At 37.9% G+C, this 25,710-nt stretch overlaps 1 protein-coding gene across 3 annotated transcripts in view; it reads left to right on the top strand.

Moving 5' to 3' along the window:
• Positions 1 to 25,710, top strand: part of SH3GL2 (SH3 domain containing GRB2 like 2, endophilin A1) — a 260,562-nt gene that overhangs the window by 214,806 nt on the left and 20,046 nt on the right. For all 3 annotated transcript variants that reach the window (XM_077148083.1, XM_077148085.1, XM_077148084.1), the window contains exons 2-3: positions 751 to 819; positions 10,782 to 10,854. In XM_077148083.1, coding sequence (XP_077004198.1) covers positions 751 to 819; positions 10,782 to 10,854 — 142 coding nt within the window. The remainder of the gene's footprint in view (positions 1 to 750; positions 820 to 10,781; positions 10,855 to 25,710) is intronic.

Below are 25,710 nucleotides of genomic sequence, written 5' to 3'. Positions count from 1 at the left end.
GCAATTAAGTGATGATATTGTGAATTACTGATTATGTTGTTTTATTTTGTTTATTTTTTAATTAAAAAAAGAAAAAGAATAAGATAGTATATCTAATTTTTCTATGAACATAAATTTTACATGTGGAAAATGAACATTTGCATGTGTAAGTTAATATATAGGAATTAAGAAATGATTTGATAGCAAAGAAATGCCTTCTGTATCTTTCCACATAATTCATCTTATATATATAAGGATAGCAACTGCTACAGGGAGCTTCATAAGCTACTTTTTAAGTCCTTTTGCATGAAGTTCAGTTGGACTGATTTTTTTTGACCAGTTTGATAGAAACCTGTGATTATCTACTCCATAGCCCATTGAGGAATAGATTGCAACAGTAGCAATTTTCTACCTAGGTAGCATTTTAGATCCATTAACAGAAGGAAAGGATTATTGTGTGATGCTGTTATCCCTCAGAATTTTCAAAAGGAAATTGTTAGTTTTTAGTTATATAATGGTTTATTATACTAGATCACTGCACTGTGGTTAAATTCAGAAAATATAACTTTGAATCCTTCCTTCAGAAGTTGTTTAAACCTTCTGAATCACAGTTTCATTCTGTGAAAATGGGGCTATCCACATATGTCATAGAGTGATTGTGAGATTATATGAGATGATGTTTATGAAAGAAAGTGCTTGGAACTTTTAAGATATATTTTTTTAAAAGAAGCATTATTTATGCCAATTATATTTTTTGTCTATTTTCTACAGAAAGTGAGTGAGAAGGTTGGAGGAGCTGAAGGAACCAAGCTAGATGACGACTTCAAAGAAATGGAAAGGGTAAGTCTTTGTCTACCCACAGCTCCCTTTGGCATAGAAATTGTCCACCATACTAAGAGGAAAGGGGGAAAATGGAAGGAGCAACTTTTCTCCACTTCTGGTAATACATCCAGTTGTTTTAAAAAGTATCCTCCTTTTAGTGTAAAACAGAAAAGGTAAAGTCTCTTGACTTCTCTGGGCTTTCCTGAGAACAAAACCTCAAAAATGTTATAGTACACTTTTCTTATCACTCTACCAAATAGGTACAAAGTGTAGCTAGTGTTTCAGTTGGCATGAGGTGGGGAGAAAAGAGGGGAAGGTTGGGAATGATGTCACACTGTTTTCTGGAGAGTTTGAGTCTCTCTCTGCCTTTAGAGGAGTTCCCTGACAGATCTGTACCTTCGAGGTGGCTGGTGTTATTAGAGAGATAGGAGTTTTGGAGCCTGCCAGGCCTTGGCCCAGTCTCCACTTCTGCCACTTGCTGAACAAGCCAATTTATTTTTCCTGAGACTCCGTTTTTTATAATGGGAATATACTTTGCAGAGTTTTATGAAGGACTAAAGATAACATAAATCATTTAGTGTTCTATTAAAAGATAGCAGGTTCTCAACAAGTGAGGTTGATGGTGGGGAGCAAAATATCTTATTTCTTTTTTCTCACAGCATAAGCTGTGTTTCGTTTCAAGTTTCTTTCACTTGAAGGTTGTTCATAGCAATTGATATTTAGGTTTAGGATAAAGCATTTATTGCAGCTTATTGCAGTGAAATATCTTAGGTGCTAAATTTTAGCTCACAGGAAATAGATCTGGGAATACAGATCCTGCATTTGAACTAAGGAGGATGTTAATGTGCAAGCCTAGGATACCTAGAAACCACATTTAAGCATTGTTAAGAATAGTACTTTTGTACTTTATTGTAACGAAGTAAATGTTTTTCTTTATGTTCTGATTTTGGCTTTACCAGTATTCAGTTTTTCTCCTGATAAATTCAGCAACTATTTGTTGAGCGCCCACTATGATCCAGGCACCTAGAGTACAGCAGTGAACAGGATAGACAAGGTTCCTGACTACTTGAAGTTCACAGTTTAATGAGGAAGACAAACTTTCATAAATAATTATCAGTGTGGTTAAGTTATAAAAAAAACATGGTGATAGAGAAGCTTGGAACTGAGGAAACTCACACCGGCAGGAAGTGTAGTCAGGGAAGGACTTCCTAACATTTTGGTGGAGATGGGAAGAATGAATACAGGTGAGCAAAGTCAATCAAGTGTGTTCCTCAATAAGGAAACAGTGTGCAGGCAAGCAAGAGAAAGCAGAACGCATTCAGATTCCTAAAAAGAAAATGAGGTGACAGAGAGGCAGGAGTCTTCTGAAATGAGACTGCATGGTGGTTTCTGGCCATTCTGGCTAAGTTTTCAAGTTTAACTACACTGACAGGTACCCACTGGTGAGCCAGCCTCTTACACCTCATTCCTGGCAGCCACTTGTCCCCCTGAGCTGAAGTCTTCATTGGTCACCATTACTCATTTCTGGACTATTTATTCTGAATCCCACTTAATTTTCAACCAAAGCTGGTAAGCACTTTCATAGTTTGAAAATAGTACTCTACCATATCCTTCTTCTATAGCATCTGTGTCTCCAGAGATGGTGATACCTGCCCTGAGTGACTTGACCTTGACCTTTGACTCTTCCACTCCCCATGGCATTGGAGTTCTCCACCCCCACTCCCATCATGGACTGCTCCATGGATCTGTTAATCTCTGCCAGCCTCTCTCTACACCCAGTCTTGCTTGGTTACCCCCTTATCCTTTAACGCCCACCCCACCACTCCCCCACCTCTGAGGAAATTTATGGTAAGGTTCATGGCCAGTACCATGTCACTTCATGACAGATTAGGTGGGTATTTAGGAATTTAGAACTGAGTACCAGGGGACAGAATCTGAGTCCCACTTCTACCATCTGCCAGGACTAAAGGTAATGAGCTGTAGCTACATAGGTCACTTGAAACTAAGGCAAATTAACTTTCTGTTTCTTAAATGAGACTAAAAAAGTAGGATATTTAGAGAACAGAGTTCTACTCTGTAGCTTTTTTGTCATTGAGCAACAAATGAAGCCTTTGTAAAGTGATTTTGATATAAGATCCATATCAATCTTATAAACTAATTAAAATAAAAAAGGATCGTGAAAGTATTTTCCTTTATTAAGATAGCCATCTAAGAAAATCAATTAATGTAATCCACCACATCAACAAATCAAAGCAGAAAAATCACATGATCATCTCAGTTGATGCAGAGAAGGCATTTGACAAGATTCAACATCCTTTCCTGTTGAAAACACTTCAAAAGATAGGAATACAAGGGAACTTCCTTAAAATGATAAAGGGAATATATGAAAAACCCACAGCTAATATCATCCTCAATGGGGAAAAATTGAAAACTTTCCCCCTAAGATCAGGAGCAAGACAAGGATGTCCACTATCACCACTATTATTCAACATTGTGTTGGAGGTTCTAGCCAGAGCAATTAGACAAGAAAAAGAAATACAAGGCATCAAAATTGGAAAGAAAGAAGTAAAACTATCACTGTTTGCAGACGATATGATACTATACGTAGAAAACCCAGAAAAATCCACAACAAAATTACTAGAGCTAATAAATGAGTACAGCAAAGTAGTAGGCTACAAGATCAACATTCAAAAATCTGTAGCTTTTCTATACACTAGTAATGAACAAGCTGAGGGGGAAATCAAGAAACGAATCCCATTTACAATCACAACTAAAAGAATAAAATACCTAGGAATAATTTAACCAAAGAGACAAAAAACCTATATAAAGAAAACTACAAAAAACTGCTAAAAGAAATCACAGAAGACCTGAATAGATGGAAGGGCATACCGTGTTCATGGATTGGAAGACTAAATATAGTTAAGATGTCAATCCTATGTAAATTGATTTACAGATTCAATGCAATACCAATCAAAATCCCAACAACTTATTTTTCAGAAATAAAAAAACCAATAAGCAAATTTATCTGGAAGGGCAGGTTGCCCCGAATTGCTAAAAACATCTTAAGGAAAAAAAACGAAGCTGGAGGTCTCACGATGCAGGACTTTAAGGCATATTATGACGCCACAGTGGTCAAAACAGCATGGTATTGGCATAAAGATAGATATATCGACCAATGGAATCGAATAGAGTGCTCAGATATAGACCTTCTCATCTATGGACATTTGATCTTTGATAAGGCAGTCAAGCCAACTCACCTGGGACAGAACAGTCTCTTCAATAAATGGTGCCTAGAGAACTGGATATCCATATGTAAAAGAATGAAAGAAGACCCGCATCTCACACCTTATACAAAAGTTAACTCAAAATGGATCAAAGATCTAAACATTAGGTCTAAGACCATAAAACAGTTAGAGGAAAATGTAGGGAAATATCTTATGAATCTTACAACTGGAGGCGGTTTTATGGACCTTAAACCTAAAGCAAGAGCACTGAAGAAGGAAATAAATAAATGGGAGCTCCTCAAAATTAAACACTTTTGTGCATCAAAGAACTTCATCAAGAAAGTTGAAAGACAGCCTACACAATGGGAGATAATATTTGGAAATGACATATCAGATAAAGGTCTAGTATCCAGAATTTATAAAGAGATTGTTCAACTCAACAACAAAAAGACAGCCAACCCAATTACAAAATGGGAAAAAGACTTGAACAGACACCTACCAGAAGAGGAAATACGGATGGCCAAGAGGCACATGAAGAGATGCTCAATGTCCCTGGCCATTAGAGAAATGCAAATCAAAACCACAATGAGATATCATCTCACACCCACCAGAATGGCCATTATCAACAAAACAGAAAATGACAAGTGCTGGAGAGGATGCGGAGAAAGAGGCACACTTATCCACTGTTGGTGGGATGGTCAAATGGTGCAACCACTGTGGAAGGCAGTTTGGCAGTTCCTCAAAAAGCTGAATATAGAATTGCCATACGACCCAGCAATACCATTGCTAGGTATCTACTCAAAGGACTTAAGGGCAAAGACACAAACGGACATTTGCACACCAATGTTTGTAGCAGCGTTATTTACAATTGCAAAGAGATGGAAACAGCCAAAATGTCCATCAACAGAAGAATGGCTAAACAAACTGTGGTATATACACACGATGGAATATTATGCAGCTTTAAGACAAGATAAACTTATGAAGCATGTAATAACATGGATGGACCTAGAGAATATTATGCTGAGTGAGACTAGCCAAAAACTAAAGGACAAATGATGTTTGGTTCCACTGATGTGAACGGACATTCGAGAATAAACTTGAAATATGTCATTGGTAACAGAGTCCAGCAGGAGTTAGAAACAGGGTAAGATAATGGGTAATTGAAAGTGAAGGGATACAGACTGTGCAACAGGACTAGATACAAAAACTCAAAAATGGACAGCACAATAATACCTAATTGTAAAGTAATCATGTTAAAACACTGAATGAAGCTGCATCTGAGCTATAGGGTTTTTTTTTTTTTACTATATTACTACTTTTATTTCTTTTCTCTATATTAACATTTTATATCTTTTTCTGTTGTGTTGCTAGTTCCTCTAAACTGATGCAAATGTACTAAGAAATGATGATCATGCATCTATGTGATGATGTTAAGAAGTACTGAGTGCATATGTAGAATGGTATGATTTCTAAATGTTGTGTTAATTTCTTTTTTTTTTTTTTCCGTAAAAAAAAAAAAAAAGATAGCCATCTAAATCCCACTGAGTCTGAAGAGGAGGATTATTTCTCTTATTTCCTAGAAAATAGTGCATTTCTGAAGATTTTATTTCAAAATCTAGATATTCACATAATAAACCAAACTGCTGTTTTTGTGAAGAATACATCCATGGTTGTGTATTTCAGCTTATACCTACTAAATTGAAAGATTTAGATTTCAGTGCAATGAAGACGTTATAATTTCATGTCTTTTTGTCTTTTCTGTGGCCTTGTTACAAATTTCACACCTATACTAAATTTTCATTAAATATAAAGATTTCTGTGGCAATTGAAATCACATGCTTTGAATTTAGAATCTGAAATCTTTTTTCTCCTTTTAATTGTTTAATACTCACAAAATTATTTTAGCCCAAAGTTCTAAGCCTACAGTGGAATCACCTTTCCACAGTGGGTTTTCTGATTATCAGGTATTTGGGTAAAGAAACCTTTGCTCAGCTGTATTCTCAGATGAGACCATGTGGTTCAATTAGACCATAGAATGAAACAAATTAGAGGTTTGTGTTAAACAGCACTACTGGGAGTAAGAAGTGGGATTCCTAAGTGGTCATTTCTCTAAATCACCTGGCCTAGCCATCCTCTGTGGCTGAGATGCAGTAAAATCATGGTGGGAGTCTGTCAGCCTCGGCAGTCTTCCTCCTCTTGAGTTGATCGTGTGGACTCCTGTGGCTGTGCTATTGCTGTAGGAAACCTGCCCATAACAACTTCTCTCCTCTCCTAAGGGCCTGATGTGGAATTGTTTCTGTTTTGAATATTACAGCTGTTTACAAGCTTCATTAAACATTGACTAAATATCTTAGTATGGTTACAGCATTGGGTGGATTAGTTCATTGAAAAGCTTAGAATTTTGGTCAAGAGAGAGTTCTAAAATTTGAGAGACCTCTAATTCCTTCTCAGATTTTCCATCAGTTGCTGCTGTGATTGTCTTTTTGTGTAATTACATTCATTAATCTGTTGGAAGATCTGTGAATGCCTCCATGTGCCTGGCATTGTGCTGGGCACTGGGAATACAAACACAATTATAGCCCAGTCTTCAGGGGGACTCCTGGCACTCATGGAAGAAGAGACGTAAATCAGTAGCTTGCAGGGTTTGGTGCCCTAGCAAGGATTCCCATGGAAGATACCTCATGCAGACTGGGCAGGTCAGTGAAGACTTCCTAGAGGAAGTCTGAGCTAAATCCTGAATTTTACTGTTTCCCTGCATATGTGGGCAGCTGAAGTCCAAACCAAGGAGTAGAGTTTTGTTTTGTTTTGTTTTTCCAAGCCTAAAAACTAACATGATAGATCCCTTCTTTTGAAACTAGAAGGGGTCCTAGATTATGAAACATGGCTACAGACCACTTCTTTGAAAGTGGCATCCTTCTTAAGGAGCAGCCTTGAGTTCTCAGAAAAGTAGGTTATTGAGAAAAAACAGAAAAAAATGTGGCTCCGTCCAAGAGTAGACTTATGAAAGAGGACTTTTCACAGAGGAAAAGAGGCATCAGGAAAGATACTTTGGTTCAAGAAGGCTAATGAACTTTCTCCACTGGAAAGGCACATGGTAAACATGGCAACCTCTCTTAGCTTTCTCTTCAGGCCTTTTGCTTCATGAAGCTCTCCCCTCCCTCTGGCAGTGTGGGCTTTCTGCTTCTCTTGGCCATGTTCTCCAGTTTTTTCCAAAGTGCTTCCTCTTTTGAAGGATTCCAGTAAAGTAATCAAGACCCACCTGGAATAGGTGGAGTCACATCTCCCTCTCATTAATACTTGGGTGAGTCATGTCTCTGTGGAGATAACTTAATCAAGTTTTCAACCTATAGTACTGAATAGGGATTAAAAGAAATGGTAGCTCCCACAAGGTTGAATCAGGATTAAAACATGGCTTTTCTAGAGTACATGAATCCTTGCAAACCAGCACACTGGTATCGAATGAGAAAGAGGGGGAGAGCCCCAAACATGGATGTACTTCAAAGATACCTTCCACCTTATCCTGAAATCACTGAAAACAAGTTTTCTCTCAGTTACTTGTTTGCAGTGTATTTCCAAGACATTAAAGGTGATGTCCAAGGAGATTAGCCAAAAAAAAAAAAAAAAAAAAAATTACAGTGGGGCAACCTCAGACAGATGCCTTGTTTATTTTTGTTTTCCAACAACACTGTTTATTAAACAGGCTTTCTGAGTTCATAAGATAACTGCTTTAATGGAAGGCAGTTCAGGCTGAATTAATTCTTCCAAATTAGTAGGGAACTATTAAAACAGTATTATTGGAACAGCTTGTATCACACTGCCAGACAAACTTTCCCAAGATGCTGTTTTCATCATGTCTCTGTGACTTGTTTATTTAGCTGTTCTGGTTCAGCATTCTCAGTGCATTACATTGGTGTATATTTGTTAACAGCTGCGTTGTCTTAACTTGGATGATAGGGAAATTAAGAATTTGAAAAGATTGTAGTGTTAATCATGACATTCTAACATTTCTTTCACGTATCCATGTCTAAATGTGCTTAATTCATATAGTTATTTTTGGTGGCTGAATCCACAAACTGTCTGTCTTTTTGTTTTCTTTTTTCTTTTTTTTGCATGGGCAGGCACCGAGAATCGAATCTGAGTCTCCGGCATGGCAGGCAAGAATTCTTCCTGCTGAGCCACCATGGCCTGCCCTGTTCCATTTTTTAAATGTTAAATTTTTCTTAAACTCGGCTATTGCTTGCCTGTAATAACATCTGGTGTAATGTAGTATCTGACATTATGAAATCATAGCTCTCAGTTCTTTGGTTGCTCCACGAAGAATGCCGTATGGTTCGGGTTGCTTCATTTGTGCTTCAGCTAAGTTAGGAAACACTGATTGATATTTACTCCAGTGGAGAAAGGTTATCAGACACTGGAGCAGTAAACCTACTCTAGTCAATTCCTTGCTTTTCAATTTCTTACATCTTTTCTCTGAAGACCAGTGCTGGTGAAGTGATAAGCTGCATCATATAGTCAGAATGGCCTAGGCCTACCTTAGGAAAACTAGCACTTCTGCGTGAGGATCAGCAAACTTGCTGTTTATTTTAGGCTTTGTGGGCCAGACAGTCTCTGTGGTTGCTGCTGCAACTACGGTGCAGTGTTGAGGTGCAAAAGCAACCACTGACAATATCCAAACAAATTTGTGTGGTTGGATCCCAATAAAACTGTTTATAGGGTCACTGAAATTTGAAATTCATATTATTATGTGCATTGAAATCTTAGTCTACTTTTGAATTTTTTTCACTTTTTAATGGGCTGGCTTTGGCCTGTGAGCCATAGTTAGGCACCCCGACATTGGTATGAAGAAGAAAATGTTACATGACTAAAGAAAGTTGAGGAAGCAGTTTCCTCTCCCTACCCAAAATTGTAAATTTCTAGACTGGATGGTGGAGAAAATTGCTGAAAGTTGCTAAAATCATGGTATTAAGAAAATTATGGAAAAAACCGTAGCCTACCATGCCTGCCATGCCTTCTGAAAAAATGTATTTCACACAGAAAACTTATTTCCCAAAAGCATGCTTATATTTGTGTGTGTATAAATGTATATGTGTGTATAGTATGCATGTGTTGTATATATATCTGTATATATAGTTTCACTTCCTCTAAACAGCTATCCCTAATGGCTTTCCATTATCCATAATCTTCCAAGCAAGATTAAAGAAATGGAGGTCTCAGGAGCTCACAAAAAGCTGTTTTTATTTAGACCTCATCAAAGCCTATTTTCAAATAATGGGGAAAGTTGAGCATTGAGGAAGTCATCAGCAATATGTCGTAAATTTTAAACTTGTACTTTTCTCAAATGGGGATAAGTTCTTGCTAGTTATAATAAAATATTTAAGTGGAAATCTTCCTAGTTCATGTGGCTTATATCAGACCTGTTAATAAAAGAAGTTGAGCTTGGGTATTGTCAGTTCAAAGATATAAATAGCTTTCTGAGCAGGTGCCTAGCAAGGTGCATTTAGGACTCTCATAGGGTTACATGCTTAGTTTGACATGCTGACATGGTATAGTTTAGTGAAAAGAATCCTGTACCTAGGCTAGGGTAAATTTCTGGCAGAACACTAGTTGTGTAACTTTGGGCAGTTCATTTCCATTCTCTAGACCTCAGCTTTGCACATTTAAAAAATTAAGACTTTGGACTAGATGCTCTGTGGTCTTATCCTCTTGTGTTCCTTAACTCTATGAAAGGATTATCTTTCAGAGTACAATCAAGAGCAAGGTCAGTTCCCTAATAGCTGCCACCTGTTTGTTGTATGTTCTGAGAGTGCAATACACAAATCACTACATCAGATAAAGTTGTTTTCAAAGGTAGAATTTGAGTGAAGTTTATTTTACTCATTGATCATGAGGGTTTAGATATAGTTTGTATAATTATGCCTGTTTTAGGTAACTGAAAGTGTTGAACGAGTCTAACGCTATGAGCAACATTCTGTAAAGACATGGGATAGAGTTAGCTCCTTCTTGGGAGTCTTTGCTAATGGCATGGGGACCTTGGGGTAGTCTTTATGCCTGCTTCTCTTCTAAGATCACATCTCATTCTGGACACCAAACTTAGTGCTCTTTTATTGGTTATCTCCAGAGTTACCATGTCTCCCAAGACCACAGGCTTTAGCCAAGCCAAGTGCTTCTATCTGTAGAACCTGAGTGGTTAGGGTTCCTATATACAGAGCTCAGATAGGGCAGAAATTCTGAATCCCAAATGAAAAACTGCTTTCATAGTTTTCCTTGCTGACCATCCATATAAGCACTGCTGACACCCAGCCTCTGTATAATAGCCTGTGTACCTGAGGTGTTGTGTCAAACAGGTCAGTTTCGGAGAGCCTCCTTTTGCAGAGTCCGTGGATACAGTAGTGTTTGTGGATGATGCTTCCACAGACTTTGAGGACTTTCAAAACCAAAACAGAAGAGGGGGTGGAAGGTTCCAATAGATGTGTCTGGGGAAGAATGTGATTTATTATCTATACTTTCTGTCAGAAATTAATGAAACAAATTTTGAGAAATTACCAGGTTCCTCTTTGGATAAATAGAAAAAATCCTTTGTCACGTTACAGAATGTAAAGCCATGGTTACTTCTAGATTGTACTCAGCCTTGTCCACCTTTTATAGCAGACTGTCATCACTCTGTTGTGCCGCCAGTGGGTATAGATATATTCAAGCAAAAACTAAATTTCTAAAGCTAATATTTTTTTGTCAATAGTATTTATTTTCTCATTTCAGAAAGTGGATGTTACCAGCAGGGCTGTGATGGAAATAATGACGAAAACAATTGAATACCTTCAACCCAATCCAGGTAAGAGATCATCTTTTACATTCAGGGTATCCCTCCAAGATAAATTTTAGTTTCTCTTTGATGAGCAGTTTAGATTTTTGTGCTTCTGCTTCAGCATTCTGCTTTTCTGGAGGTTCAGCAATTGACTTCATGGATAAGATTTGACTGTCGGAGAGGAGTATTTAAGTCTCATGTTGAAGTAACTGGAGGTTTCTGTGGTGTTTTATCTGACTGTGGTAAATTTAACAAAGAACATTGTGTGGACAGCTTGAGTGGTACATAATTTCATATTAACTGCAAGCTGTTATTAACTGAACTTTGATTGTCAAGGGATAGCAGGAAAGAAAATTGGAATAGCCTTACAATAATTTATAGTAATTCCAAGAAGATGTGAAAATGGAGGCAGTTGAATAATCTTTGTGAAATACAAAAGTTTTCTTATCATACTGCATTACAGTCTTTGAAGGGTTGTCTTTAATTTTGATTTTTCTCCAAGCACATTACCAATCATTTGTCCCTGCTAACCTGTTATACTCTAGGAGAAAGAATTGTAGTAGAAGTAATGAACTTATACCTTGGAAAGAGAGCCAGGCAGAACTGGGGCAATCTCTATAGACATCAGGGGTAACAGAGTAAAACAGACTACATCATAGAGCTCCTCACTATCCTTCCTTTATATCACTTCCTAGCTGCACAGTGTGAAAACTTGAAGCAAAGCTGAGTGCATCTAAGTGAGATAGCAGTCAAAATGCTATACGTGAAGTCACTGAACTGCTTACTCTTAAGACTAGTTTCCTTGAGAGTTTCAGGGTGAGATTCCAGCGTCTTGAAGGTCCTGGGGAAAATGGTCCAGGCATTTGCCTAAAACCCGTGTGTTTGAAGCATTCTTGGGTACTTGGGGATTAGTGAGAGGGAAAGATAGACGAAGTGTGTGGAATAAGAGGAAGCATGGTGAATACAATATAAATGCTGATTAGCTCTCTACTGTCTTGTGCAACTGGCTGTGGCTTTCATTCACCCTTTAACCTCTGACAGCATAGCTGCTGTTTTGAAGATGAACAGATTATGTGGGAATAGCATTCTTGATTTTTTTCCTTCTTAAAATATATCATAGATGGGAATATGTCAGTGAGGAAAAAATATAGAAGTAAATATGGTAAGCCATAGGTGCCGGGAATTTGACAGGGCTCCAGATGCATTTTCAAGTAGTTGGTGAATTTGGTAAAGCAACAGAAAAATCAAGCTTCTAATTTTTACCCATAGCTTCCTTTCTGAACTTTATATTCTGCAGAAACACTAGGATCTCTTACATGCACATCTTTTCCTTAATATTTGAACAAGTGTACTAGATCCATTCTGAAAAGAGAACCTTACTACATGAAATCATTGTATGTGTCTGAGAAATTTTTCTTTTTCTTTGCATAGAGCATTGAAGTACTCTCTGATTTCCTGGTGTTTATAAATGAATTATGCTAGTAACCCATTGCTGTAGGCCTAAGATAAATATAAGGAGGAGAAGTAGAAATGTAGTATTTAATGAGCCTGAATGTATCTTCAGTGCAGCGGTTATTATATACACTCTCATTTTTAAAAGTAACCATTTCTTCTGATTATGAAACTAAAACACATTTGAACAATTCACAGTATAGAAAAGAAACTAAAAAATCCAAAGTAATACCACTTGTCATTGGAAGTATAGTGGAAATATGCTGTGTGGTATGTAGGCAAGCCTCATTTTAAATGGGGCCAGAGAATTTAAATAAATTAAGTAAGAAATAAATGGGGCCAGAGAATCCAAAGGTTCATACATGGACGGAATGAAGACAGGATACAAATCCAGGTCTGAGTGCCTCCTAAATCTGTGCACTTTGTTTCACAGTCCTGAATCTGAGAAGATGGGCCTGTACTTTCACAGTTGGTACAGTAGAAATTCAGTAAGGAAACAAATTGTGAGATTGAGACTTAGTTTTATTGTATTAAAAAAGATTACAGGAGGTAGTAATTGGCCATTTTAATTTTTAGAAATGATACATTTTTAAAAGAATGATGTATGTGCTAATCAGCTGCCAGCATAATGGTTTTATGATTGTTTGAAAATTGAACTGAATGGATATCTGCCACACAGGAGAACAATTATGGCTATCACCAGGCAATCCCAAGCTGATTTTAGCAAAGCAATTATATGTGGATAGGCCACATACATATACAAGTAAATGCCACTCAGAAGAGATCAGAACAAACACAATTTCATGTAATTATTCCACAGACTTTAGAAAATCTATATTTAATTAGGTTATGATAGGTAGGATATTTTGCCTCCATGAATTTCTCACCCTGAGAACAAACACTGGCTGGTCAACTATACATGCTCAGAGGCCAGATGTCCTGGAGAAGGGGGCACAGAATCTTGCCAAAACCCACGGCACTCAGTCCTCTGGCTTAGAAAAGAAGAATATACCCAAACAAACTCTTGCAGTTTTATAAATATTTTGCTCACTTGCCTCTCAGTAACCCCAGGAACTGGGTTAATCAAGATGGTAAGTGGGATGCTGGTCCTGAATAAACAAGATGTGGCTTTGGTCAGGGCAGGAGCCAACTAACAGGTTTACATGGACAGGCCAGGAGAATTAATGGAAATTAATGCTTCAAGAGTACTTTGAAAGTACCCTTTATTAGATTAATACTCTGGAATGCTTTACTGGCTTTTGACCTTATGGTTGTGAGCATATACTTCTTCAGTAATCTCGAAGCTCAGTTCCTGTTGAAATGAGGTTTTGATTTATTTTCAAAATCTTTACATGTGTTCTGTGAATGCCTCACATCCACTCTTACCCACGTCCAGAGTGATATTTGAAGCCACAAATCTGATCATATAATTTTCTTGTGCTAAACCCTTCAGTGGCTTTTCATTGCTCTTAAAATTAAGTTTTAAATTCTTATCATGGCCTAAAGGGCACTCCCTGCACAGTTAACCTGCCTTTTCCTGTCCACCTCGCCAGCCTAACACCTACTTCTCCCTTAGTTTCAGTGTGAAGGGCCACTTAGAAGCCTTCCTTGACCACCTTGCAGCATTAGGTTTCCCTGAAAATGTCCCTTTTATAATTCCAGGTACTTTTTTGCTGTAATTGCATAGTATGCTTTTTTTTTTCATCCCTTGTGAGGACAGAACTTGTGCTTATCTTAGGCATTGCTACGTCCCTGACCTCTGTTCAATGCTGGGCAGCTAGTAGATACTTAGGTATTTGAATAAATGAACTATGAAGTTCTATTGGAAATCAGTGGTTAAAGTGATAAAACTGCCCTTTTATCACTCTCTTCCCCCTAAACCATTAGATTCCCCTATGTACCCAACAGTTATCAAATGTATGTACTTTTTAAATTTTTTCTAATTTGTGGTAACATGCCATATAAAATTGCCATTTTAACCATCTTTAAATGTACAGTGAAGTGGTATTAATAACGTTTACATTATGGTGCTGCCATCATCAGCATCCATTACCAAAACTTTTTCATTACCCCAAACAGAAACTTTGTGCCCTCTAAGAAATAACTCCCCATTCACTCCACCTACCCCTGGACCTCTGGTCTTGGTAACCTCTAATCTACATTCTGTCTCTGTGAATGTACATGCATATACTTTAATGTGAAGTCTAAGTCTAACACCTATGGGGGCTAAAAATAGGACCAGTATTTAGACCTTGCCTTCTTGAGACCTCACAGTCTAGTAGCATAAGTTGCACACTCTGAAAGGAGGGCCTCCCAGCTAATTCCAGCTAACCAATGAGGTGAGGAAGGATACGTGTGGTCACAGGTCTAAAGAAAGCAGGTCTTTAAAGAACAGAAAATGGAGAGCTCTTAATCTAAAGGCTTTATGTTTGTACTGTGGAATTGCTGTGTCTAGAACAGCATAAACCAGTACATATTTCAAACTGCTGAGGTAAATAGTAATTTGAACATGAAAAATAGCGTACATCAGTTACGTTCTGTTGATTGTAAACTACTGTTCTCATGATACCTAAGAATGAAGATCATTGGAGAAGATAATAATCAGTCTTTCTGTTGAAGACTTATAACTTACAGGGAAGGAAAAGGCACTAAATCAGGGTTGTCCAATAGAAATGTGATGCAAGCCACAGTCATAATTTTGAGTTTTCTGGTAGTTGCATTAAAAAGCAAAAAGAGAGATGAAATTAATTTTAATAATATATCTTATTTAACCCAATATATCAAAAAATGTTAATCAGTATTGAAAGTTATCAGTGAAATATCTTCTTTTTCTTGTACAGAGTCTTCAAAATTCAGTGTGTATTTTATATGTAAAGCACATGTAAATTTGGGCTAACTACGTTTCAAGTGTGCAGTAGCCCCACATGTTAAGTGGCTCCCATAATGGACAGTGCAGCACTGGACAGTTTGCCATTCAATTTGTTTATTATGTTTTCATATATGGTAGATGTTGAGCTCCGTGGTTTATATAGAGTATAATGATTACTTTTTTCAGTAGAAAGATGGAGTCTTGATATAGGATCAGGATGTCACTATAAAAGAGATTTTTTCGGGCGGGCCGCGGTGGCTCAGCGGGCAAGAGTGCTTGCCTGCTATGCCGGAGGACCCCGGTTCGATTCCCGGCCCCAGCCCATGTAAAAAACAAACAAACAAACAAAATATAATAAAATAAGAAAATTTTTAAAAAAAAAAAAAAAAAAAAAAAAAAAAAAGAGATTTTTTCCCTTGAATAAAATAATAGACCTGGCTAGTTTGGATTGTTTCTGTTCCAGTCTTAGCATACATATGGCAGAGAGCTACAGAATTTTTCAGTTTGCACTCAGAAGTTATTCTGACCCTACTGTCATAATTCAATATGAATTTCCAAGCTTCTTAGATTAAAAGCAGTTTGAAATGAAAAATATGCACGGTAGGAGTTTGGTTTTCTTCAGCAGTTCTTTTCCCATGAATGTGCTCATGGTGTTGCTTTCTACCTTGCTTGGGATTGGGGTGTTAAATTATGGTCATTAGATGTCAATTCAGAATTTTTAATAATAACTTCAAATCTCATTTGTGGAATGTTGCTTGTGGAATAAGAATTAACTTTTAAATACTTTAAAAATATCTCATTAGTCCCTGGAAAGAGATCATACTAAAATTCTTATACTTCTTTCCCACAGATTTCCCTCTTAATCATCTCTTAGAACTGCCTTCTCCCAGCTCCTACCATGGCTGCTGCTTCCCTTCACTCCATCCCTAATTAGATGTCATCTCCTCATGCTGTCCTTCCCTCGTCACCCTATCTGAAAGAGCTTCTCCAGATCTTCTCATATCCCCTCCAATTATTTCCTATCACCATTTGAAATTATCTTCCATTTTTTCTTTTTGTTTATTGTCTGCCTGTCTCCTCCATTTCCCATCTAAACTGTAGTCTCCACAAGGGTGGAAACTTTGTCTTAGTTCTATCCCTAATTTCTAGAACAGTGTTAGACCCACAGTAAATAGTGATTGAATGAATGCTGTTTTTGTCTCCCACTGTAACATATACTCATGAGGATAAGCATGATGTCTCTTTGTACTCATTTATATAGACCAGTGCATAGCATAGTGTTTGGTGCTTAGTAGGTACTAACTTTGTGGAATGAATGAATCAAATCATGTTAAGCCTGTTTTAAGTTCCATCTTATAGGAGTAGGCACCCTTTCAGGTAGAATCTTAGTCTGCAGATGTCTAGAGGCCAGAATTAGAGCTGTTTCTCTCTATATGTCATATCTACTTAGTACCATGCACAATTCATACATTTCACAACTAATTTGAAAAAATATGGATGTGCATATTCTCATGTTCAGGATCATTAGACTGAAGCTTTTGATAGAGCATTCATATTTAAAGATGTAGATGATACTTGATCCTATATTCAGGTGAGAAAACTGAGGCTTGAAGAGAAGATATATAATTTATCCAAGGTTACACAGTAGAAGAACTAGAATTCATACTCAGATATGATTATCTCCAAAGTCCATTTTGTTTTCACTTGTCTCCTACTATAAAATATGAAGATACCCTCAGTTTTGGGATGTATGACAAATATACTTTAGTGTGATGAATATGCTTTAGAGTGACTCACTCCTCTCCCCCATTGACTCAATGTACAATCACCCCCTTGTGTATGGATGGGAATTTTGACTTGCTTCTTGCTAGTAGAATGTGGCAAAAGTGATGGGATGTCATTGCCATGAACACCTTATGTTATTTAAAACAATGCTTTGGTGAATTGAAGTGAGAAGCATACTCCTACTAGGCTAGAAGAAGCCAACATCCATGTTGTGTACTGCCTGTGGAGATGGCCAATGGCAGGGATTTCTGGGTAACCTCTGGGACCTGAGGGTCTCCTCCAGCTGACAGCCAGTAACAAGCCAAGGCCCTCAGTCATACAGTTGCAGAAATTCAGAAATAGACTGCCAACAACCTGAGTGAGCATGGAAACAGAATTGTTCCTGTTCAAGCTTCCAGATGACAAGGCAGCCTAGCCGAAACAGAGCACCTGGTTAAGCTGTGCTTGGGCTTCTAATCTTGCACTAACTGTGAGATAATGTGTGTTGTTTGGAGCCACTAAGTTTGTGTTATTTTTTTTTCCACTGGGTTGTAAATGTAACTTTATTTTTTAACTTTTTTATTGTATTGTATAACATATATACAAAGCAAAGAAATAAAAAAACAATAGTTTTCAAAGCACTCTTCAATGAGTTACAGGACAGATCTGAGAATTTGTCATGGGCTGCCATACGATTCTCTCAGATTTTTCCTTCTTGCTGCTTCAGAATAGGAGGCTAGAAGGCCTAAATATTTTTTTTAACATCACAATAGACTTTTTTTCTTCTTTTTTTTTAGTGAAAATAACATATATACAAAAAAGCAATAAATTTCAAAGCACAGCACCCCAATTAGCTATAGAACATATTTCAGAGTTTGACATGGGTTATAATCCCATAATTTTAGGTTTTTACCTCTTGCTGCTCAAAGATACTGGAGACTAAAAGAGATATCAATTTAATGATTCAGCATTCATATTCATTTGTTAAATCCTATCTTCACTGTATAGCTCCACCATCACCTTTGATCTTTCCATTCCACTCTTTAGGTGTGTTTGGGCTATGGCCATTCTAACTTTTTCATATTGGAAGGGTCTGTCACTAATATGGGGTAGGGTGGTGGGACTGTCTGATGTTCTGAAGAGGCTGGGCCCTCGAGGTTTCAGAATTTACCTGAACCAAGGACTCATCCGGAGGTTGTAGTTTTCTGGAAAGTTACTCTAGTGCATGGAACCTTTGTGAAATCTTATAAATTGCCGTAGGTGTTCTTTAGAATTGGCTGGAATGGTCCTGGTTGGGGTTTGGCAGATTATGATAGGTAGCCAGGTCTACCTGAAGCTTGCATAAGAGCAGCCTCCAGAGTAGCCTCTCGACTCTGTTTGAACTCTCTCTGCCACTACTACTTTTAGTTACACTTTTCTTCCCCCTTTTGGTCAGGATGGAATGGATCTCATGGTGCCAGGGCTGGATTCATCCCTGGGAGTCCTCTCCCATTTTGCCAGGGAGACTTTCACCCCTGGATGTCATGTCCCGTGTAGGGGGAAGGGCAATGCTTTCACTTGCAGAGTTGGGTTTAGAGAGAGTGAGGCCACATCTGAGCAACAAAAGAGGTCCTCCAGAAGTAACTCTTAGGCATACCTATAGGTAGTCTCAACTTCTCTGCTACATCATAAGCTTCACAACAGTAAGCCTCATGACCAAGGGCATGGCCTATTGATTTGGGTGTCTCTAATGTTTGACACAGTATCAGGGAGTTCCCTGATGTTAAGGTTTTTTGTTTTTTTTTTTAATTTTTTTAATCTTATTTTTTTAAATATCAAAAAACACCTAACAAATGCAAACAATTCTTATTTTGATCATTCCTTTCTACATATATAATCAGTAATTCACAATAGCATCACATAGTTGCATATTCATCATCATGATCATTTGTGATACTTTTTTACACAGCACAGACAACTAGTACAGCATGGCTGTTTGGACCCCAGCCAGAGCTCTTATTTCAAGCATGTAACTGCCTTCTTGGGCCATTAGTCCATTTTCCCCTAAAAATTTTGTTTTCGCCTACCTTACATTGAAGAAGGATGTAAATTGGGAACATCTCTTACTAGCTTTTCATCCTTAAGTGAGGGCTTCTTCCTAGGGAGTCTTTGCTGATCTTTGCTGGGAGGCTGAGTGAGTCCTTTCTGGCCTTTAGTACTCCATTCCAAGACTGAAGGTATCTTTGTATTTTGAAGCATGAGACAGTGAAAAGTACCTGTCCCAGTGTCTGACACTTAGTAGAGTTTCAAGAAATGTTACCTTCTCTTCCCCAAAGCCTTGCAGCCCTCTCTGAGAACATGTTAAGTGCTTACCCAGCGAGTCCTCCACAGGCAAGACCTCTAGGGAAAAGTCCCAATACAGGATTCTCTCCACCTCAGTTTCCTTGTGTCAAGTTCCCAAGTTCTGTTCGCTCTGAAAACCTGAAGAAGTAAAGGCTCGTGATGTTATACACAGAAAGATTGTGAATTTTTCAAATCACACAAATCATTTTATGTCCCTGGGGAAATTGCCTGCCTTCCCAGCACATACTGTGGACCTGTGCCTACACCATACCACACCTACCCTGAAATGGAAAATGTTTTTTTCATGAGTTCTTAGGGCTGCTGTCTATGTACCACAACACTGTGTCCTAAAAACCTCCTGCTGCTTCACACTCCGGGCATCAGACAGCTCTGTGGCCTTGGAAGAAGTGTTAAATAGCATTATTTGGGTTGAGGGTAGCATGATTCAGTGCTAGGGTTTCATACTTTTATGAGTCATCAGGCATATCTTCCTCTTGCCATTCCTCAGTCCCTTATAATGTTTAGCTTCAAGAGAAACTGCAGAAGATTGAGAAAATTTACCTAAATCTGCATTACCATGTGTATCTTTTGATTCGTTTATTGTCAGTGTGCAAGGCAAGGGGATACTTTGCTTACCACACCTGGTGCACCACAGCACCACCCTCAGACTTGAGGATGTCTTGAGATTTTACCCAGAAAGATTAGGCTGTTACATGCAATCAACACAGGTTGCCAAGGTGAAATATATGCTAAAAGGTTATTTATTTTACACCTTTTGTTGCAAGTACTAAACCCTGAATATAATTTACTATGATTTGGGCACTTATATTCGTATTCCAATTGTAATCTCTATATTAGACTTGACAAATTTAGCTAAAATAATTCAGAATTTTTTTCTCTCCAACTAAAGATATCATTGAGCTTTGTTTCTCTAACTTGGTAAAGAGATAAGTAGATTTTTTAGCTGTTGGTGGTAGTTGAAGTGAAATGGCTATTCACCGCAGTTTTCTCTTGCCAAAATGGGGAAAGAAGAGAAAAGAACTGACATTTGCTTAATGCCCATTTAGATTACACATGCTATCTCATTTCACCTGTACCACAACTCTATCACTAAGTATTATCTCTTTGCCTTATAACCAGGCAAACTGAGCCTTAAAGAGATGGTAAGCACCTTCTCTTCCCTCACAGCCTAGCCATCAGCATTTAAACCTCATCTGTGTTATTCCTTTGGTATCGGGTGCCCTTGCATTAATTAGTAAAACGTGATAAAAGATTCTCTCACTGGAGAACATAGTTTTAATATTTTTATCTTCAAAAACAGCCCATATTTTCTGAGTTAAATGTCACTTTGGTCCTCAACATTTTAACAGTGCTTATTCATAAAGCTGCATTTGGCAGTTATTCCTTATAAAATTTGACAGTTTTCTACAAGAAGGGGAAATAAGTTACATTTCTGTTTTATTTGAAATATCTATGATCTTTTAAAAACAATACCCGTTGTTGTAAAGACCCATAAGCAGACACACATTCTTAGGAAGTGATCTGTCTGGAGTATACATTTTTTATAGAAGTTTTTTAAAGGATTTAAAAAATATTAAAATCTTTCCAGTGGGTTTTAAAGTAAGACCTGTTAATTTTGCTCTTAGTAATGGTTTTGTAAAAGATTGAATATCTTTGGTTTTGAAAATTTACATTATGGTTCTGTGTTCACTGGGATAGACACCATTTATTCATTTGCAAATGATCTAGTCCTTTCATCCTTTGGATTCTAAAGCATGTATTAAGGAGCCGTAAGATGGTAAGCACCTTTTTAGATTTGAAAGGCTTCCCAGAAATCTGGTGAGCCAGTGTTCATATGTTAGAGGTGAGGAGGTAGAGGTCCAAAGACATTAGGCAGCTCACCAAGGTCACACCAAGATAGTTGGAAAGACATCAAACCTCCCAACTCAGCTGTGGTGCTTGTCCTGCTTCCTGAGTCCTACAGCACCTATCACACTGCCTCCCCTCCGCATTTTAAACACCTAACAAGTGTAAATATAGCACAAGCTCTCAATTTAACTGCTGACAAGTCTTAATTTGACCTCTTTTCACAAAGATGTAATAAAGTAATGAGAGCTGGTGCAGCATTTTGGGAAGAGAATGGGCTTTTGAGACACAGCTAGGATTCAAAATTCTTACTGGCTCCTTATTGCTATGTGTCCTTGGGCTAGTTACATAACTTCCCTGTGTTTCAGTTTCCTTATCTGTGAAATGGAGAAACAAAATCTCTCTCGTGTTATTATGCAAATTCAAGACATGATGTATGTGAATAACACATAGCCAATACTTACGAAGTGATGGCTATAGGATGAAATGTGGTCTTGTACTTTGGCTTTTCAAAGTTGTCTCATAGCTCTTCCAAGGTTTTCAGACCAGATGGTAGCATTTATGAATACTAGTACAAATTATTAAGCACTTGTCTTGCTTGCTAAAGAACTTTGTTCTTGGGCAGCAGGATTTTGTTTCTGTAAGATAGAGATGATAACGGAATTTAGCTCCTAAAAGCTATGAAAGGTTCCTGGCAAACTTGTCTTCAGTCTTCCCTCTATGTGGAAACTAGTCTGTTAGGTTTCCAATAACTTTTCCCATAGCAGTCAGAACATGAAGATGTGACTTGGAATAATGTGGCCACCTGTTCTGCCTAAGATGTCAACTGTGTCCATCAACACAAGCCTAGGGCTGGAGTTGGATTTCCTTCTTCTCTGTTGTGACAAACAGATGCCCTGTCAATATGTTTTCTTCTTTGAAATTTCACAGTTCAAGAGGGAAGGATACCACTCTTGAGAACACAATATAGCAATTTTAAGCAAAGTCATAATGTTTATTTGCAAAAGGGGAATTGTTCTCTCCCCAAACACTTCAGTTCATGGTCACTGAGGGTGGGGAGAAGATAGAGTGCAGAGGGCAGTCTCACCACTCATCATTGCTCCCTCCAACAATGAACATTCCTTTGTACCACCGTGTACCCTTACTTCCTACCCTGTGTTCAGATTTATGCTAGGTCTCTTTATTCCAGCTTTCTCTTTTCCAAAGACTTCTGGTTTCCAGAGCTACAGAAATCTCATTTGCTATAGATCTTTATTTCAAATTTTAGTAAATGAAACTGATTTAAAAAAATGACGTCAGAGCTCTCTGTTTTTCCCTAAGGAAAAGAGACACTCCATCCTCTGCCATCATGATCTTTGGAACCAAACCCCCTTAGAAAGCACCAGTTCTCCTTATTCCCAGTGACATGTGGTCCAAGTGTCCTCAAATTTCATGGAGCCTTTCTAGACACCATTGTTTGTCAAAGCCTCAACACACATTCATATGAGTGTGTACATTCATGTTGTAGAAATGGGATAAGAAATGCTAGCACAGAAATACCTAGTCAGACATTGTCAGAAACCGATGGTTGAGTCTGAGAGAAAAGATTTCATCCTTACTTTTAACAAGAATAAATCTGAGTAGTATGTATATGAGTATGCTGTTATTCTTTGTATTTTTTTCATAAATTTGAAATATTTTATCATTTTTTAAAGTGAAGAAATATAATACTAAGGCCACTACAGATGAGAATAGTGCAATAAAGTTTCTTCCAAGTTGGAAGGTTAGGGGGTGGGTTAGCGAATGGTGTACTGGTGAATATTTAACAGCTGTCTTTCCAGAAGAAAAGCCCTGATTGTAGCATTTGCCAATATCTGTATCGTAAAGACTCCCATGGCTCTTTTCAGGCTATCTTCATGACATCACTGAACATAGACTTAGGGAGAGGCAGACGTACATAATTGGCTCCCACAAGCCTCCCACAGTTGTTCATAACTGTTCCCACACAACTGGCTCCAGCACTCTGTGGGGTAAAACTACCAAGTAAAGAGTAGCTCCTTCAGGTTGGTAGATAGTAAATGCTCAATAAATATCAGTAGATGGGGGAGGGAAGATCTTTATAGCATAGAGGATGTTAGGGACCTGCTTCCTATTTCTGAAAATCTTGGATTACATAATTTATTGGTCAATTTCACATTTTTGTGCCTATGAAAACAAAGCAGTTCATCTTTAAAACATCTTCCCGTGACACCTCAATAAACCGTACAGTCAAGAAACTGTATTTCTATAGAATTCTTTCAAAGTTAATGTTTTTCTCAGATGACCTTATTCAAGAAAAACAAACCCAGATGGAGTCTATAAAGAGCTTGAGCTTCAGAAATTCATATGAAATGAAAATTATTTAATAAATGATTTTCTCATAAATGTAGGACTTCAGGCAGTTCTTAAAAATTAACTTGTAAAATTTGCTAAAATAATCATATATAAAAAGATAGTAATAAAATATTTATTTCAAATTGTTCCTAAGTCCCTGCAACATTCACTTTGGAAGTTTTCGTAGACTCAAAGAGATAGTCCCGCATGGCTTGAGCAGGCCTCACCTGGGCACTGCATTCATTTAGAAGATTATTAAGAGAAAGAAATGCAGCCTGCCAGCAGGGCGATGCCCTGTGATCTCTTCAGTGGGGTTCTCTCAGGGGTCTGTTCAGCAATTAAAGGTTATTTCTTGGGCCCCAAAGTGACACCTCTGGTTCTAGAGAATGAAAGCACAATAGATTGTGGGTGGAAGAAGTCACTCTGGCTTAGAAGCCCCTTGTCCAAACAGGAACTGGTATTACCCATATTACTTGTAACAGCATGACTTCCAGGTTTTGGCGAGGAAAATGCTGTCACAAGGGTCATTTCACTTATAGGACCCGAGAGGTAAGGCATCCCACCAGGTGTTTATAGTTCATTTACAGTCCACCCAGTCCAGATGTAGAGTATCAATCTGGAGTCATTTTTACCATAGCATTGTTGCCTAGTAATAGCTGACTTTTCACCTTTATCAAGTTTCCAGGGGAACAGAGCTAGAAAGTTAGCCAGAGGTCATATTGTTCATAGTGAAGGAGAAAGGATTTTGTTTACTTGTCATCCTTAGTCAGCAAAGTCTCGGCCCAAAGCTTATTTCTTTTATCAACTCCACAGCCTTTTCATTTTTAATCCACAGACACAGGGGTCTGTGGTGGGGAGGGAGGAGGGAAATGAGAATGTAGTTTACTGAATCTCCTCTGGTGACTTCCTCCTCATCGTCACTTACTTTATTCTTTTGACCTAGGTTGGCTTCTTGCTCCCTCCCTTAGAGTTGTACTAGAGGCAACATTAGATAGTTATATCTAAATCAGCTTTCCCCTTGTCCATAACAATCTGAGAATGCCATGTTTATTCAGTCCAGTCTAACTCTTTGTTAAATTACTTCCTGCATAACAGTTTATCATTATAGCCTCCATCTTATTATTTCCCTGAGTGCCAAGCACAATGCCAGGCTCGCTACAAACATCATTTCCAATCATAATAATAACCCAGTAAGGTAGATTTGATTTTCTTCATTTTATAGAGTAGGAAAATCATTTATTTATTCAATTTCTGGCACATTTATTCTAAGGCATTGTTCTAAGCATTCAACAGTGAATGAAGTAAGGCTCTTCCCTCATGGAGCCTGTACTTTAGTGGGAAGAGACAAAGAAGTAAATACCTAATGCCAGGTGGTGATAAGTACAATGAATAAAAATTAAGGGGAAGGGAGATATAGGGTGGCCAGGGCCAGAATGGTGGTATAATTGATGTTTTCAGGAAATAACAAAGATCTGTGGTGGGAGAGATTGTGGGGACCAGTGCGCAGTGGGCCTTGTCCCCATTATCAGGACATTGGCTCTTAACTTTAAATGGCATAGAAACACCTGGAAGAATGGTTAGGAGAAGAGTAACATGATCTGACTTACATTGAAAAGGACCACCCTGATTCTTATATGAGAATAGATTATGGGAACAGGAAGGCCAGTTAAGGGTCTATTTTAATAATCCAGGCAGTGGCTGGGGCCAGAGTGAGGTAGATACGGTCTGAATGGACAGCTTACAACATTTACTGAACAATTGGATGTGGGGTATAAGACAAAGATAATAAAGATTACTGTAAGCTTTGGAACTTGAGTAATTAGCAGAATGGGTGGAATTCACTAATATGGGTACTACTGTACCAGGAGCAAGTTTGGGGTGATGGTGGGAAATCTGGAGTTTAGTTTGAACATGTCAAGTTTGCAATGTGTAAACGTTCTAGTAGAGGCAGTAGGTATTACAATACATACGTCTATAATTCAGTGAAGAGGTTGGGGATGGAGAGACAGATTTGGGGATCATCAACTTACCTACTCAAATAAGGTAAATAATTGTTGAGAACTAAGTAGTGATGGGACTACAATGTCAAGCTTTGCTCATTCATATCTCCAGAGTATCCTCTGAGACATGTCTGCAGTCTAATCACCCTTGGATAGTTATTCTAAATAAGCAAGTATGGGTTTCTCAAGCCTATATTTAAAAAAAAAAAATTTGTAGGTAATTCTCATACACAGCATGTTGGTAGCCACTGGTAAGAT

Source organism: Tamandua tetradactyla, chromosome 2 (genome assembly GCF_023851605.1).
Source record: "Tamandua tetradactyla isolate mTamTet1 chromosome 2, mTamTet1.pri, whole genome shotgun sequence".
Classification (NCBI taxonomy): Eukaryota; Metazoa; Chordata; class Mammalia; order Pilosa; family Myrmecophagidae; genus Tamandua; species Tamandua tetradactyla.
This window is presented reverse-complemented; position numbering and strand designations above follow the sequence as displayed.